The sequence below is a fragment of the Trifolium pratense genome, linkage group LG3 (genome assembly GCF_020283565.1).
Source record: "Trifolium pratense cultivar HEN17-A07 linkage group LG3, ARS_RC_1.1, whole genome shotgun sequence".
In the NCBI taxonomy this organism is placed as follows: Eukaryota; Viridiplantae; Streptophyta; class Magnoliopsida; order Fabales; family Fabaceae; genus Trifolium; species Trifolium pratense.
In genome coordinates, this window is record NC_060061.1 from 33,037,288 (window position 1) to 33,055,295 (window position 18,008).

The 18,008-nt window shown below is 30.3% G+C and overlaps 3 protein-coding genes and 1 pseudogene across 3 annotated transcripts; all 4 read right to left on the bottom strand.

Annotated features, from left to right (window-relative positions):
* Positions 1-710: 710 nt before the first annotated feature.
* LOC123918464 (probable WRKY transcription factor 51) lies at positions 711-3,340 on the bottom strand. The gene is made up of 3 exons (XM_045970526.1): positions 2,836-3,340; positions 2,566-2,715; positions 711-1,532 (listed from the first exon to the last, which is right to left on the bottom strand). The coding sequence occupies exons 1-3, from the start codon at positions 3,165-3,167 to the stop codon at positions 1,328-1,330; spliced, it is 687 nt and encodes a 228-aa protein (XP_045826482.1). The 5' UTR covers positions 3,168-3,340; the 3' UTR covers positions 711-1,327.
* Positions 3,341-4,966: 1,626 nt separating this feature from the next.
* LOC123917351 (glucan endo-1,3-beta-glucosidase 5-like) lies at positions 4,967-6,765 on the bottom strand. The gene is made up of 2 exons (XM_045969042.1): positions 6,298-6,765; positions 4,967-6,082 (listed from the first exon to the last, which is right to left on the bottom strand). Exons 1-2 carry the CDS (start codon positions 6,660-6,662, stop codon positions 4,981-4,983), a joined length of 1,467 nt encoding a protein of 488 aa, XP_045824998.1. The 5' UTR covers positions 6,663-6,765; the 3' UTR covers positions 4,967-4,980.
* A 3,420-nt stretch (positions 6,766-10,185) lies between these two features.
* On the bottom strand, positions 10,186-11,986 carry LOC123916928 (annotated as a pseudogene).
* Positions 11,987-15,401: 3,415 nt separating this feature from the next.
* On the bottom strand, positions 15,402-17,211 carry LOC123916834 (glucan endo-1,3-beta-glucosidase 5-like). Its single transcript, XM_045968396.1, has 2 exons — positions 16,744-17,211; positions 15,402-16,517 (listed from the first exon to the last, which is right to left on the bottom strand). The coding sequence occupies exons 1-2, from the start codon at positions 17,106-17,108 to the stop codon at positions 15,416-15,418; spliced, it is 1,467 nt and encodes a 488-aa protein (XP_045824352.1). The 5' UTR covers positions 17,109-17,211; the 3' UTR covers positions 15,402-15,415.
* Between the last annotated feature and the right edge of the window lie 797 nt (positions 17,212-18,008).

The window sequence follows — 18,008 nt, forward strand, 5'->3', positions numbered from 1 at the left end:
AATCTTGCAGAAGAAAATCATTGGAGGCCTTCATTAAAATCCATTTTTGTTAACTGCATGACCAAACACACACATCATTGAAATCTTGAATATTTTGAAGTATTGATTCATGGTAGACGATATTCCACGTTATAGTTTTTCATATTTTACTTTCTTGTCTTTGAAATAGCAAAAGATTGTAGAAGGTCAAAGTAAAGCTGAAGTTATAGCTTCAATTCAACATCACCGAGTGGCTATGATTTGTTCCAATCCAATGATTCCAAATCCAACCCAACCCAACCAACAAATACACCAATTAATTGATAGCATTTCATTTCGATCAGTCAACACTTTTGTCATATCATATGATTGATTAACCATTTTGTCACTATTATTATCATCATCCTCTCTCTAGAGTTTGCTATATTAGTGCATCTTCTGCGCCCCATTCATTTTCAAATTGGATGACATTGAAAATGATCGGACTATGATATTTAGCGTGCGCGGAAGAAAATATATAAGTAATTAAAAATAGTAAAAAATAAACAAATTCATGTATTTGATTTTGTTTTAGGGGACCTCTATGGTACATCAGTGCTCTAAGTATAGCACGGTGCATCACGTCAATAACTCTATAACGAATTTTACAAAATTTATCGTGAATTAAAATTTTACATTATATAGATCATTCATATAAATTTTTTAAAAAATTAAAAATAATTTAATGTGTTATTGAGACCCACCAAAATTAACGATATTCAATAAAACAAGATATATCCGAAAAAGAGAGGAAAAAATATATACAAGGAACCACTATAAGTCTGCAACAACATGTAAGTGGCAGGAGCCACGAAAACAAAGCAAGACCATGACCACCTATACAAAGAGGACTAGCTAGAAGGTGAAGCTAGGATTTGGATTCAGTGAAGTCTGACTGCATGCATGCAAGCAGTCAGAACATTGAACCGTTCGATCAAAATTAGAAGGTTCAAATTTTGTAGTCGAATTTTAACTATATATAAATAGAAAATTCGAGCTTAAATTTTAGACCGTCCAATATATATGCCGAGTACACTCCTGTCACTATTTTTTAACCGCATACAACTCCAATCCTTGAAGCTAAAATAGACAGAAAAGCCAGAGCTAAACACAAAAGACAACATGAATTGCAAAATCTCCCGGACAGATACCACACAATTAAGAGCATGGCGGTATATAATAGCCGATGCAACTTAATTGCAAACTCGATCCGACTTCCCAACATTTTAGTAAGTGTAGCCAGCTAGTATACATATATACTTACGTATAATAATATGGTATACAATCTATATATAATTATAAGAGTTAATTAATTAGAAGATGATGAGTTTGCAGAAGTCCATTGATCGGAATAGACCAAATTAGAAGACACTGGACTAGTGTAGTATGAAGTACACGGGGACTCATGATTGTGAACACCTTCATAAGTTGTTAGCACGTAGCTTGAGTCTTCCCTATCCCTTTCCACTCTTTTCTTCACTCCACATCTTTCACCTGAACACTTGTAGTAGTTCCTGCATGTATGTAAACCATTCATTCATTCATTCATTCATTCATTCATTCATTCATTCATTCATTCATTCATTCATTCATTCATTCATTCATTCATTCATTCATTATTGTTAAGTTTTTAAACTTGTAAGTTAAGCTAAACAAATTTAATTATAGGCTCCTAATAACTTAAGTTGTTAATTTCCAATCACCTCTAGAACAAAACCAAAACACAATTTTTTTTTGAATGACAAATATATTATATATACATAAATACAGAAACAAAAACAGTACAAAAGAATGTTCAGGAAAATAAAGAGATACTAGAAGTACACTCCACCTCAAGAACAAAACCAAAACACAAATAAATGCAAAAGTGTGGCAATTATAAATTCACGGGCCGAAGACGACTAGCAAGTGGGAGTTAGCTGATGATCTCACATAAACATAGAGTACTGATCATGTAGACAAAGAAAGAATAATTATTTGTCTTTAGCTGCATCAAATTGAAACATCAACTTGCTACTACTTTTTTTGGATTCTAAAGGACAAACAAATGAGAGCCAGTAGCTCAACAAGTAGGGTTTATTAATTCTACACCATTTGTTTTACTAATTATAATTAAGCAGCCAAGAATTAATTAATTAATTAATTAATGAATCCATACATTACTATATAATATTAAAGCTATAAATTATTGGGATCTATATAGTTCATGTCCCCTCCATCAACTATATCAGCCGCCATACATTTATATGCTGCTGATCATACAACAAATTAATCAGACCCACCCACCATCAGCCACTATCCTATGGATCTAAATTCTACTTCACGCAGTTACACGCAGTAGACAATCTCAGGTCTTGATTTCTCATCTGACGGCTATAATTCATGCTTCGTGTACATGTTTTTTATTGGATGACTAAAGTGTATGTAAGTGCTCAAACATTGATTTATTTTCAATTTACATAATCTTTAAAAGACTTACACTCATCATGACATGTAACTAAGATTAAGACGAATGATTAAGTGATGTATATATAATTAATAAATTACCTTGGGTTTGGACTATTCTTGACTGACTTCTTTCCATACTTCCTCCATTTGTATCCATCATCCATAATCTCAAGCTGCGATCGCGTTCTAAACGTGATTCTTGGGCTCACTTCTACTGTATTTTCTTTAATCCCTCCAGTTTTGCGCTTTCTGTCAAACCAAACATTCCACAAAATATAATTAATACATTAGTAGTATTATTAGTTGTAATTAACCATTTCTGTTTAATGAAAAACAAAAATAGAGATCAAGAAAATAAAAAGCACTTGCATCGTCGTGGTCGTGGTTGTGTTATTGTTGTTGATAGAGGTTTCATCACTGATTAATCCTTGATTAATGACAACATCGGCGGCGGTGGTGGTGGTGGAACTAGAAGCTGCCTTATCTGATGATTGTTCAGTTTCTGAACTTTGTGACCATGATGAGTAATACTCTTGATTATTAATATTATTATTGTTATCAACAAAAACAACATCATCAAGCACAAGATAATCAGAAAAGTTAATGAAATCAGATGAAGAAGAAGGAGCTATATTATTATTCTTATTATAGTGATGATAAGGGTTTGAAGCATTAGGGTTTCCAAGATAGCTAATATCCATTTTTTTGCAAATAATTAAGATAAAGATAGATAACTACTTCAAAAATCCCCACAGAATTTAATTTGGTCTTTTATGACAGCTTCATAGCTAATTGCTATTAGTATTAGTAGAAAATTTCATGGTGCATCCACTTGATATATATATATATTTAAATAAATTAAATAAATATATGTAATAATAATGAAAAAATACTTTAGTTTTTTAATTCTAATATATGCTTGCTCTTTTTACATGTTATAAAGGAGAATGATCCTTCCAAACATTTTCGTGGAGGATGCAACGAAGGCTCCGCCAGTGACACGTGTCAACATCTGAGACGTGAAGGTGACGTCATTCTGATGACGTAATATTAGGTCCAGCTCATCGGACGTTTATGACACTGTTGATTGTGGACACTGATACTCCCAAATAATATCCATAAGAATATCACTTTCATGGCTGTTTAGGGTGCAAATGTAAGATAATCTTACACTATTATTAGATGACACAAGTCTTTTATATAAAAACTTGCGCATCAAAATTTGATTTAATGATAAGATCTATTGTTTTAATTAATAAAATTAAGTTTGCTAATGGTAACAGACTTGTTTTATTTGTATATATATGTACTCATTTACATATGTACTCATTTACGATTTAATTAGAACTTCGATTCGTGCGGTGTATGAATCTAATTAACCTAATATTAATAAAAAAATATATAATAATTGTAATATTAAAAATTAGTTTAACAATAAATTTAGAAAAACAATAAAACATTCATACAACAAAAATTATGGTATATTACGAAATACTTTTTTATAGGTTACATTGGAAGTCTTATTCGTATCTTCACCGTCTTCGTCAATAATCAATATTTTTAATAATTTATAGAGGTAACTCTTGAAATCGCAGCATACAACTGACCATGTAAAAACACTGGTGACGGAAGATATCTCCCAACATGTATAAGAGATTGTCCTTAACACTTATTAATAGTCGTCATCGCAAAAGAAACGATTAATTGACTCCGTTGAAATTTAAAAGAAATTCGTACGTTAGATGTTGTCAAAGACAATCTATGTATGAAAATCTGATCACAAATATTACTTCATGAAATAATTTTTTCTTTAAGAACACGTTTTCTCATTCTTGTAATAAAGTCTTGTTCTATTGCAAAATACTAATTTTTTATTCAAATTTCTTAATAGTATAACTGAAAGTCCAACTTTAAGTCTCAAACTTGTGATTTTAAAGCCCCGATGTAGAAATTGTGTTAAAAAATTTGGGAGCGTGTACATCATCCACTACCTAATCATCTATATTGTGTGAGAGTGGAGTATCACAACTGAATTATCAGGGTTAGAACCCGGTCTTGCATATTATATGCAATGTCCTTAACAACTGAACTATGCTCACGAGGTCTTACACTTAATCTTTCATACTACCTTCATCCCAATATATAAGAGTATAAGACCTTTTGCGAAATTTTGTTGTTTCATTTTATAAGACCTTTTTTAAAGTTCAAGAGTCATTAAATTTTCACAAAAATACCCCTAGTTAAATGAAGAGAAATAAAATATTAATGTTTTTCTCTCTTAATAAGTGAAGAGTAATTTTAAAAAAATGGTGTACACATTGACAAATTTAATGCAAAAAGTACTTTTATTAACTCATATATTTTTGTCAAAAAGTCTTATATATTGAGACAACTAACCAAAAGAAATTACAACAAGGTTAAAAATCCCACCAAATACACAAACATGGCATATCTACATTATTAATCAATCATGCTCCAATCATATATATACCATCAACATAAATTTTATTAAATTCACAATGTTATAAAAAATAATGACAATCCAATTAAAAGGATTGTCACCATACGCATTGATGTTACTATAACTCCGCTGCTCTCAATTTCTATAGGGAATAAGCATGTTCCCTTTGATGGATCCTCTGTTACAATACTACCCATTCCATTAAAATCACATGCCTCAACAGTTTGATCTCTTGCTTGAAAAAATTGGTTAAAAGCATAAGATGCATTACCAGCTAATCCCAAATTATCACAAGTACAACCATATCCTAAACTTGTACAGTCAGCACCAGCACAAGCATAGTCTAATGCCCCTGGCACCAAAGAATAATTCTTAACATCTGCGCTTAGGACACACCATTTATGTTCTTGGTACTTAACACCTTTTGCTTCTTGTGGCCATTTTTCTTCTCCGTTACCAGAAAAATCTATAGGAAACTTCGCCTTTCCATCGTAGCGAAAAATTCCCCAATGACGTTCGAAAAAACCAGGTGCAATACTCTTTAAATCCTCGTCAAAAAGAGAAAATAGATAAGCATCCATTGGTCCGGGGAGCATCGAAGTTCCTTTTTTGCTAGCCATGTTTTTAAGAAATCCTTGGTAAAATCTTTTTGCATTGTTAGCATTAGCATGTTTGTTACCATCAGTTGGCCAACCAATTTCACCAACAACAATTTTAAGGTCTCCATAACCGGCCTTTTTTAATGCCCAAACAAGAGTATCTAAATTTGCATCAAACACATTGCTATATTGTGTATTATTGTCACTAATTGTCATGCTTTGGTTATCAAAGAATGCAAAATCTTCAGGAAAACCTTCACTTTGATATAGACTTAGGAAAGGGTATATGTTGACGAGAAATGGCGAATTCCTTTCGTGTAGAAATTCAAGTATTTGTTTAATAACATCACGAATGTCATCTCGAAAATCTCCATCTGATGGTTTGTTTGAATTAGACGCATAAACATCTGCATTCAAAGCTGTAGTCACCTTTACTATGTCTCCATGCCCAGCCTTATCAAGAGCTTTTTGAATATTTTGCATAGCCGGGAATGTTGTCTGCACATATGCAGAACCATAACTTTTCAAGAATGGTTCATTTCCAACTGATACGTATCTGCAATAACACAAGAAACAAAACTCAAATATTTTTTCAAACAAAATAAATATTATTATTATTATTAATTTTTTTTTCTTCTCTAATTTTTCTATAAATAAAATAAATAAATTTATTATATTGTTATGATGTCATCAATGCAAAAATATATAACTGTGGTGTCTATTGTATAGGAAAATAACGTTATACATGCATGCGCACGAGCACACACACACCTGATATTCACACCCCCATTATGAAGATGTTTGGTGACATTTTTTTTTACCCAATCTTCTGCATCCGAACTACTGCTAGCAAATTTACTCAGTTGATCATTAGGAATTCCGACCATGACTTCGATGTCCATACCAGAAAAAGCCTTAACAATCCAAGAATCTGCATCAAAAAGTTTTACCTTCTTAATTCCATTGTCTCTCAACATATTTGCAACAATGCTAGGACTCATAGGGTGTGATGCAAGAGCACCCCAATTGATACCAAGACCTGGTATAGATTCTGCTCCTTGGACACATTTTAGGGTGCCATAAGCTAGGACAAGTATGAAACAAATTGCTCCCATGGAGAATTGAACTCGAGCCATTGGTGTTGAGTTTCAAGCCAAATTGTAGAAGTGGTAATTTATTGATTGTAACAATTGAATTCATGAGGTTTATATATTAATAAAATGTTAAGTATATAACGAAAATAATTTATTACAACTAGAATTACAACATTTTAAGCCAATATGGTTTATGCTTAGATGTATCATTAGTTACAATGTCTAAGTTTAGTGTACTATTCTAAAAGTTGGATAGTCGTTTAACTCGTTGTTTATTTTCTAATTGTAGTTTTCATTCATTATAATATACAGGAAATGAACGGTTAAATTAACAAGAAAAAAAAAAAAACTAAATTATATTACTTTTAGGCATATATATCCTTTGGTTACTTTTTTCCCCGGTTTTGATAAATAAATTAATGTATAGTTTAGACTTTTCTTTTGGGCCAAATGTATAGTATATAAATAGACTTATATTTAATTATGCATTATTAAAAATTATGAAAAATTGATATTCTAAAAATATTAATCGAGACAAATTTAACAAATCTTATATGATAATATTTATCTTTATATATTAATAAAAAAATATGATCAAAGTAACTTATATAAATAATACATACAGCCAAAATGTAACACTTATTTTAGAACGAAGGAGTATAAACTAAATATTTATTTTGTTTTTCTTGTCATAACTCATAGTTAACACTATAGTGCATATAATTAAGTGGACCCAAGTGACATTGTATATAATGGTTATAATATGCAATTAGGTTAACCTTAATTTGCATATGCAGTTTTGGAGGGAACTTTTTCACTATCTAATTTATAAAAATAATAAAAGAAATGTGTTGTCAGTGGGAATCAAACCCGGGGTCATTTACTATGAATAAAGTCTTTCAACCACTATGATATGTAAACTATTTGTGATTGAGATTACGTCCAAAAGGTGTTAACCATATCAAAACTTTACAATTGGTAATAAATCTTGCCGTATTAATTTGTTTATACTCAAATAGGAAATATTTCATATATCAGTTAACCACCATGAAATAAATTTTATTTAACTCAAATTTATTTTTATTGATATTGGAATTATGTATTTAGTATACATATATGAAAATAAAAAATTAAAATTAAAATTCTTAGCTGTTAAAAATTATTATAGTTTTTTTTTTTTTTATATGAAATTAGACATTATCGATTTCAAAAAAAAAGTTAGTTCTTTTTGTACATGAAATTAGACATTATCGATTTTAAAAAAAAAAAGCTTATGTAAATTTATATTTTTATCAGCCACAAAAAAAAAACACAAATCTTGAAGAAAAAAACTATTGATTTCTTTTTCTTTTAAGCAAAAAAAAATATTTATTAGGAAGTTTCTTAACCTAATTTAAAAAAAAAAAATTTCCAGCGTTCTACATGGGTTGATTCCTTTGTCAAGTTTGCTTCGCAGTGACTTGTTTTCACCTTTTAAGTTTGATTATACGCTAAATTGTGTTTATGCAAAACCATATTTTCAATTTCCATTTATACTATAGCTATTATTTTTCAAATAATAATTAGACATTAATGATGATTGAAACAATTTGAAGTATACTGTAATCAAATCATTTTAGCCCATATTTATAGTCACAATTAGAATCAAACCGGGAAAAAAAATATTGATGTAAAAATTCTTTGTGCATCACAGTTATATATATTATCAATGAATATCACTCATACTAACAACTTTTACAATATTTACGTAAAAAAAAAAAAAATTCACATTTCAATGGCTCATGTTAACAACTTTGTCACACTTGCACTTAATTTACTCAGAGGTGTGTATCAATTTTCATTCTGTGTCGTGATTTATCATCTTTATTTATGAAATCGATATTGTTTTAAAAAAATTTGCTAGCTTTATTTTTTAATATATATATATTAAAACAGGTCCTTTGAATCTCAATCCTTTATCCGGTCAGAAGAAGTTGGTTAATGAATTACAAGTTGGATTTCGGACCTACTGCGTTGAGTTTTGCGTAACCGAAGTTACTACAGTTCTTAATTTTTTATTAGATTTTTTTTACTATAATTCTCAATGTTGTTCGATTCTAAATTTTATTGTGCGTTATTTTTATAGGGTGCAGTGATGCTTCTGAAAATGTTTTCTGTTGATTTTCGAGATGAAATTTACCGTTTTGCAAAATTGGTTGATCCGTTTGGGAATCAATTTGAAGTATTAGTCAAAAAAATTAACAACAATATATATTTAACACATGGCTGGTATGCTTTAAAAGATTTTTAAAATATTGGACCTACGGGGGCTTGGGTTACAATTTGGTATAATTTTATGCGATAGGTTTCGTGCAGTTATAGATCTACCAAAATTTGAACCTCCTATGAAATTCAAAATAGACAAATCACGTGTTGAGTCTGACTTCGTAGATGGTCTCTCAGAAGATACGGATCTACTGTCTATACTCATGAAATTGGTGTTGATGACACCACTTTCGAGAAAAAATTAACTGCTTATAACATTACAACAGAGTTTTTGGTAAGTTTTATAACAATGTATTTTATGATACAATGTGTTACATAAATATATTTACTCACACAAATTTTATGTTTTTATTTTCTTAAATGGTACCGTATGAAGAGTTTGGTGAGAAAGCTTTTAAGAAGAAAATGACTACACTTGAGAATTGAGATTGTTGATGACCGTGGGAACATATGAAATTGTATTCTCATATGTGGTTCTTTTCCATACAAGCATTATAAAATTAGTGGCAACTGGAATAGATTGGTGGCGGCATGGAGAATTGCTATCGATATTTTCGCATGGTCAGTTATACGTTGCTGTGTCAAGAGTCACATCGATAAATGGTTGGAAGATTTTAATCGTTGATGATAACAACAATCTTACAAATACCACTTCAAATGTCGTTTATAAAGAAATTTTTCGTAATTTGTAGGATTGTTTGTACTTTCATATTTATGTAAGTTAGTGGAAATAAATTAGACAATAAATATTTTTGATTTATACGCGTATGAATTATTTTGTTTATTAGTTAAAATAGATATAATAGAATTGATCTACAATTTTTGACCCGTGCAAACGTACGGGCATGGTGACTAGTTATATGCAATGTCCTTACCAACTAAACTATGCACACGAGGTCTTACACCTAATCTTTAATACTACCTTCATCCCAATATATAAGAGTATAAGACCTTTTGCGAAAATTTGTTGTTTCATTTTATAAGACCCTTTTTAAAGTTCAAGATGAATTAATTAAATTTTCACAAAAATACCCCTAATTAAATGAATAGAAATAAAAGATCAATGTTTCTATCTCTTAATAATTGAAGAGTAATTTTAAAAAAATGGTGTACATATTGACAAATTTAATGCAAAAAAGTACTTTTATTAATTCATATATTTTTGTCAAAACAGTCTTATAAATTGAGACAACTAACCAAAAGAAATTACAACAAGGTTAAAAATCCCACCAAATACACAAACATGGCATATCTACATTATTAATCAATCATGCTCCAATCATATATATACCATCAACATAAATTTTATTAAATTCACAATGTTATAAAAAATAATGACAATCCAATTAAAAGGATTGTCACCATACGCATTGATGTTACTATAACTCCGCTGCTCTCAATTTCTATAGGGAATAAGCATGTTCCCTTTGATGGATCCTCTGTAACAATACTACCCATTCCATTAAAATCACATGCCTCAACACTTTGATCTCTTGCTTGAAAAAATTGGTTAAAAGCATAAGATGCATTACCAGCTAATCCCAAATTATCACAAGTACAACCATATCCTAAACTTGTACAGTCAGCACCAGCACAAGCATAGTCTAATGCCCCTGGCACCAAAGAATAATTCTTAACATCTGCGCTTAGGACACACCATTTATGTTCTTGGTACTTAACACCTTTTGCTTCTTGTGGCCATTTTTCTTCTCCGTTACCAGAAAAATCTATAGGAAACTTCGCCTTTCCATCGTAGCGAAAAATTCCCCAATGACGTTCGAAAAAACCAGGTGCAATACTCTTTAAATCCTCATCAAAAAGAGAAAATAGATAAGCATCCATTGGTCCGGGGAGCATCGGAGTTCCTTTTTTGCTAGCCATGTTTTTAAGAAATCCTTGGTAAAATCTTTTTGCATTGTTAGCATTAGCATGTTTGTTACCATCAGTTGGCCAACCAATTTCACCAACAACAATTTTAAGGTCTCCATAACCGGCCTTTTTTAATGCCCAAACAAGAGTATCTAAATTTGCATCAAACACATTGCTATATTGTGTATTATTGTCACTAATTGTCATGCTTTGGTTATCAAAGAATGCAAAATCTTCTGGAAAACCTTCACTTTGATATAGACTTAGGAAAGGGTATATGTTGACGAGAAATGGCGAATTCCTTTCGTGTAGAAATTCAAGTATTTGTTTAATAACATCACGAATGTCATCTCGAAAATCTCCATCTGATGGTTTGTTTGAATTAGACGCATAAACATCTGCATTCAAAGCTGTAGTCACCTTTACTATGTCTCCATGCCCAGCCTTATCAAGAGCTTTTTGAATATTTTGCATAGCCGGGAATGTTGTCTGCACATATGCAGAACCATAACTTTTCAAGAATGGTTCATTTCCAACTGATACGTATCTGCAATAACACAAGAAACAAAACTCAAATATTTTTTCAAACAAAATAAATATTATTATTATTATTAATTTTATTTTCTTCTCTAATTTTTCTATAAATAAAATAAATAAATTTATTATATTGTTATGATGTCATCAATGCAAAAATATATAACTGTGGTGTCTATTGTATAGGAAAATAACGTTATACATGCATGCGCACGAGCACACACACACACCTGATATTCACACCCCCATTATGAAGATGTTTGGTGACATTTTTTTTTACCCAATCTTCTGCATCCGAACTACTGCTAGCAAATTTACTCAGTTGATCATTAGGAATTCCGACCATGACTTCGATGTCCATACCAGAAAAAGCCTTAACAATCCAAGAATCTGCATCAAAAAGTTTTACCTTCTTAATTCCATTGTCTCTCAACATATTTGCAACAATGTTAGGACTCATAGGGTGTGATGCAAGAGCACCCCAATTGATACCAAGACCTGGTATAGATTATGCTCCTTGGACACATTTTAGGGTGCCATAAGCTAGGACAAGTATGAAACAAATTGCTCCCATGGAGAATTGAACTCGAGCCATTGGTGTTGAGTTTCAAGCCAAATTGTAGAAGTGGTAATTTATTGATTGTAACAATTGAATTCATGAGGTTTATATATTAATAAAATGTTAAGTATATAACGAAAATAATTTATTACAACTAGAATTACAACATTTTAAGCCAATATGGTTTATGCTTAGATGTATCATTAGTTACAATGTCTAAGTTTAGTGTACTATTCTAAAAGTTGGATAGTCGTTTAACTCGTTGTTTATTTTCTAATTGTAGTTTTCATTCATTATAATATACAGGAAATGAACGGTTAAATTAACAAGAAAAAAAAAAACTAAATTATATTACTTTTAGGCATATATATCCTTTGGTTACTTTTTTCCCCGGTTTTGATAAATAAATTAATGTATAGTTTAGACTTTTCTTTTGGGCCAAATGTATAGTATATAAATAGACTTATATTTAATTATGCATTATTAAAAATTATGAAAAATTGATATTCTAAAAATATTAATCGAGACAAATTTAACAAATCTTATATGATAATATTTATCTTTATATATTAATAAAAAAATATGATCAAAGTAACTTATATAAATAATACATACAGCCAAAATGTAACACTTATTTTAGAACGAAGGAGTATAAACTAAATATTTATTTTGTTTTTCTTGTCATAACTCATAGTTAACACTATAGTGCATATAATTAAGTGGACCCAAGTGACATTGTATATAATGGTTATAATATGCAATTAGGTTAACCTTAATTTGCATATGCAGTTTTGGAGGGAACTTTTTCACTATCTAATTTATAAAAATAATAAAAGAAATGTGTTGTCAGTGGGAATCAAACCCGGGGTCATTTACTATGAATAAAGTCTTTCAACCACTATGATATGTAAACTATTTGTGATTGAGATTACGTCCAAAAGGTGTTAACCATATCAAAACTTTACAATTGGTAATAAATCTTGCCGTATTAATTTGTTTATACTCAAATAGGAAATATTTCATATATCAGTTAACCACCATGAAATAAATTTTATTTAACTCAAATTTATTTTTATTGATATTGGAATTATGTATTTAGTATACATATATGAAAATAAAAAATTAAAATTAAAATTCTTAGCTGTTAAAAATTATTATAGTTTTTTTTTTTATATGAAATTAGACATTATCGATTTCAAAAAAAAAGTTAGTTCTTTTTGTACATGAAATTAGACATTATCGATTTTAAAAAAAAAAAGCTTATGTAAATTTATATTTTTATCAGCCACAAAAAAAAAACACAAATCTTGAAGAAAAAAACTATTGATTTCTTTTTCTTTTAAGCAAAAAAAAATATTTATTAGGAAGTTTCTTAACCTAATTTAAAAAAAAAAAATTTCCAGCGTTCTACATGGGTTGATTCCTTTGTCAAGTTTGCTTCGCAGTGACTTGTTTTCACCTTTTAAGTTTGATTATACGCTAAATTGTGTTTATGCAAAACCATATTTTCAATTTCCATTTATACTATAGCTATTATTTTTCAAATAATAATTAGACATTAATGATGATTGAAACAATTTGAAGTATACTGTAATCAAATCATTTTAGCCCATATTTATAGTCACAATTACAATCAAACCGGGAAAAAAAATATTGATGTAAAAATTCTTTGTGCATCACAGTTATATATATTATCAATGAATATCACTCATACTAACAACTTTTACAATATTTACGTAAAAAAAAAAAAAAATTCACATTTCAATGGCTCATGTTAACAACTTTGTCACACTTGCACTTAATTTACTCAGAGGTGTGTATCAATTTTCATTCTGTGTCGTGATTTATCATCTTTATTTATGAAATCGATATTGTTTTAAAAAAATTTGCTAGCTTTATTTTTTAATATATATATATTAAAACAGGTCCTTTGAATCTCAATCCTTTATCCGGTCAGAAGAAGTTGGTTAATGAATTACAAGTTAGATTTCGGACCTACTGCGTTGAGTTTTGCGTAACCGAAGTTACTACAGTTCTTAATTTTTTATTAGATTTTTTTTACTATAATTCTCAATGTTGTTCGATTCTAAATTTTATTGTGCGTTATTTTTATAGGGTGCAGTGATGCTTCTGAAAATGTTTTCTGTTGATTTTCGAGATGAAATTTACCGTTTTGCAAAATTGGTTGATCCGTTTGGGAATCAATTTGAAGTATTAGTCAAAAAAATTAACAACAATATATATTTAACACATGGCTGGTATGCTTTAAAAGATTTTTAAAATATTGGACCTACGGGGGCTTGGGTTACAATTTGGTATAATTTTATGCGATAGGTTTCGTGCAGTTATAGATCTACCAAAATTTGAACCTCCTATGAAATTCAAAATAGACAAATCACGTGTTGAGTCTGACTTCGTAGATGGTCTCTCAGAAGATACGGATCTACTGTCTATACTCATGAAATTGGTGTTGATGACACCACTTTCGAGAAAAAATTAACTGCTTATAACATTACAACAGAGTTTTTGGTAAGTTTTATAACAATGTATTTTATGATACAATGTGTTACATAAATATATTTACTCACACAAATTTTATGTTTTTATTTTCTTAAATGGTACCGTATGAAGAGTTTGGTGAGAAAGCTTTTAAGAAGAAAATGACTACACTTGAGAATTGAGATTGTTGATGACCGTGGGAACATATGAAATTGTATTCTCATATGTGGTTCTTTTCCATACAAGCATTATAAAATTAGTGGCAACTGGAATAGATTGGTGGCGGCATGGAGAATTGCTATCGATATTTTCGCATGGTCAGTTATACGTTGCTGTGTCAAGAGTCACATCGATAAATGGTTGGAAGATTTTAATCGTTGATGATAACAACAATCTTACAAATACCACTTCAAATGTCGTTTATAAAGAAATTTTTCGTAATTTGTAGGATTGTTTGTACTTTCATATTTATGTAAGTTAGTGGAAATAAATTAGACAATAAATATTTTGATTTATACGCGTATGAATTATTTTGTTTATTAGTTAAAATAGATATAATAGAATTGATCTACAATTTTTGACCCGTGCAAACGTACGGGCATGGTGACTAGTTATATGCAATGTCCTTACCAACTAAACTATGCACACGAGGTCTTACACCTAATCTTTAATACTACCTTCATCCCAATATATAAGAGTATAAGACCTTTTGCGAAAATTTGTTGTTTCATTTTATAAGACCCTTTTTAAAGTTCAAGATGAATTAATTAAATTTTCACAAAAATACCCCTAATTAAATGAATAGAAATAAAAGATCAATGTTTCTATCTCTTAATAATTGAAGAGTAATTTTAAAAAAATGGTGTACATATTGACAAATTTAATGCAAAAAAGTACTTTTATTAATTCATATATTTTTGTCAAAACAGTCTTATAAATTGAGACAACTAACCAAAAGAAATTACAACAAGGTTAAAAATCCCACCAAATACACAAACATGGCATATCTACATTATTAATCAATCATGCTCCAATCATATATATACCATCAACATAAATTTTATTAAATTCACAATGTTATAAAAAATAATGACAATCCAATTAAAAGGATTGTCACCATACGCATTGATGTTACTATAACTCCGCTGCTCTCAATTTCTATAGGGAATAAGCATGTTCCCTTTGATGGATCCTCTGTTACAATACTACCCATTCCATTAAAATCACATGCCTCAACACTTTGATCTCTTGCTTGAAAAAATTGGTTAAAAGCATAAGATGCATTACCAGCTAATCCCAAATTATCACAAGTACAACCATATCCTAAACTTGTACAGTCAGCACCAGCACAAGCATAGTCTAATGCCCCTGGCACCAAAGAATAATTCTTAACATCTGCGCTTAGGACACACCATTTATGTTCTTGGTACTTAACACCTTTTGCTTCTTGTGGCCATTTTTCTTCTCCGTTACCAGAAAAATCTATAGGAAACTTCGCCTTTCCATCGTAGCGAAAAATTCCCCAATGACGTTCGAAAAAACCAGGTGCAATACTCTTTAAATCCTCATCAAAAAGAGAAAATAGATAAGCATCCATTGGTCCGGGGAGCATCGGAGTTCCTTTTTTGCTAGCCATGTTTTTAAGAAATCCTTGGTAAAATCTTTTTGCATTGTTAGCATTAGCATGTTTGTTACCATCAGTTGGCCAACCAATTTCACCAACAACAATTTTAAGGTCTCCATAACCGGCCTTTTTTAATGCCCAAACAAGAGTATCTAAATTTGCATCAAACACATTGCTATATTGTGTATTATTGTCACTAATTGTCATGCTTTGGTTATCAAAGAATGCAAAATCTTCTGGAAAACCTTCACTTTGATATAGACTTAGGAAAGGGTATATGTTGACGAGAAATGGCGAATTCCTTTCGTGTAGAAATTCAAGTATTTGTTTAATAACATCACGAATGTCATCTCGAAAATCTCCATCTGATGGTTTGTTTGAATTAGACGCATAAACATCTGCATTCAAAGCTGTAGTCACCTTTACTATGTCTCCATGCCCAGCCTTATCAAGAGCTTTTTGAATATTTTGCATAGCCGGGAATGTTGTCTGCACATATGCAGAACCATAACTTTTCAAGAATGGTTCATTTCCAACTGATACGTATCTGCAATAACACAAGAAACAAAACTCAAATATTTTTTCAAACAAAATAAATATTATTATTATTAATTTTTTTTCCTTCTCTAATTTTTCTATAAATAAAATAAATAAATTTATTATATTGTTATGATGTCATCAATGCAAAAATATATAACTGTGGTGTCTATTGTATTGGAAAATAACGTTATACATGCATGCGCACGAGCGCACACACACACACACACACACACCTGATATTCACACCCCCATTATGAAGATGTTTGGTGACATTTATTTTTACCCAATCTTCTGCATCCGAACTACTGCTAGCAAATTTACTCAGTTGATCATTAGGAATTCCGACCATGACTTCAATGTCCATACCAGAAAAAGCCTTAACGATCCAAGAATCTGCATCAAAAAGTTTTACCTTCTTAATTCCATTATCTCTCAACATATTTGCAACAATGCTAGGACTCATAGGGTGTGATGCAAGAGCACCCCAATTGATACCAAGACCTGGTATAGATTCTGCTCCTTGGACACATTTTAGGGTGCCATAAGCTAGGACAAGTATGAAACAAATTGCTCCCATGGAGAATTGAACTCGAGCCATTGGTGTTGAGTTTCAAGCCAAATTGTAGAAGTGGTAATTTATTGATTGTAACAATTGAATTCATGAGGTTTATATATTAATAAAATGTTAAGTATATAACGAAAATAATTTATTACAACTAGAATTACAACATTTTAAGCCAATATGGTTTATGCTTAGATGTATCATTAGTTACAATGTCTAAGTTTAGTGTACTATTCTAAAAGTCGGATAGTCGTTTAACTCGTTGTTTATTTTCTAATTGTAGTTTTCATTCATTATAATATACAAGAAATGAACGGTTAAATTAACAAGAAAAAAAAAAACTAAATTATATTACTTCTAGGCATATAAATCCTTTGGTTACTTTTTTCCCCGATTTTGATAAATAAATTAATGTATAGTTTAGACTTTTCTTTTGGGCCAAATGTATAGTATATAAATTCAAATTGATTAGAGTAACCAATATGATTTTTTAATTTTTTTTTATCATAACCAGTTTTCTTATAGGACATAATTCGTAATACATCAAAATGTTTACAAAGCACTTTTTTTTAATGAATATTACAAAGCATTTTTTTTAATGAATATTACAAAGCACGTTTAATGGACCTAAACATATATCCGTTATGCTACACCATGTTGGTTTCACAATACATTGTTTATCTTAAATATAGCTGCAATTAAGAGAAGGGGCCACAATAGGCGGCAAAGCTTCCCCTCAAGAGCCGGGTAGGATCACAATAGGCGACAAAGCTCTCACTCAAAAGATTTAACCACTACTGTATTCTCAGGGCTGAATTCGAACCTAAGATCTGTTAAGTTGGAAGAGACTCTCACCATCTCATCCATGTGTTCTTGGGTAACAAAGGGCGTTAGATACTGTGTTGTTGGTATTTCTTTAATATAAAAATTAGTTTT

What these genes read in the sequence shown, in the direction of transcription:
- LOC123918464 (XM_045970526.1), bottom strand. Translation starts at nt 3,167, where the DNA reads ATGGATATTAGCTATCTTGGAAACCCTAATGCTTCAAACCCTTATCAT. An exon ending in ACAACCACGACCACGACGAT is followed by an intron (nt 2,716 to 2,835) that starts GCAAGTGCTTTT and finishes TTGGTTTGACAG; the next exon opens with AAAGCGCAAAACTGGAGGGA. An exon ending in AAGAATAGTCCAAACCCAAG is followed by an intron (nt 1,533 to 2,565) that starts GTAATTTATTAA and finishes ACATACATGCAG; the next exon opens with GAACTACTACAAGTGTTCAG.
- LOC123917351 (XM_045969042.1), bottom strand. Translation starts at nt 6,662, where the DNA reads ATGGCTCGAGTTCAATTCTCCATGGGAGCAATTTGTTTCATACTTGTC. An exon ending in AATGGGGGTGTGAATATCAG is followed by an intron (nt 6,083 to 6,297) that starts GTGTGTGTGTGC and finishes GTGTTATTGCAG; the next exon opens with ATACGTATCAGTTGGAAATG.
- LOC123916834 (XM_045968396.1), bottom strand. Translation starts at nt 17,108, where the DNA reads ATGGCTCGAGTTCAATTCTCCATGGGAGCAATTTGTTTCATACTTGTC. An exon ending in AATGGGGGTGTGAATATCAG is followed by an intron (nt 16,518 to 16,743) that starts GTGTGTGTGTGT and finishes GTGTTATTGCAG; the next exon opens with ATACGTATCAGTTGGAAATG.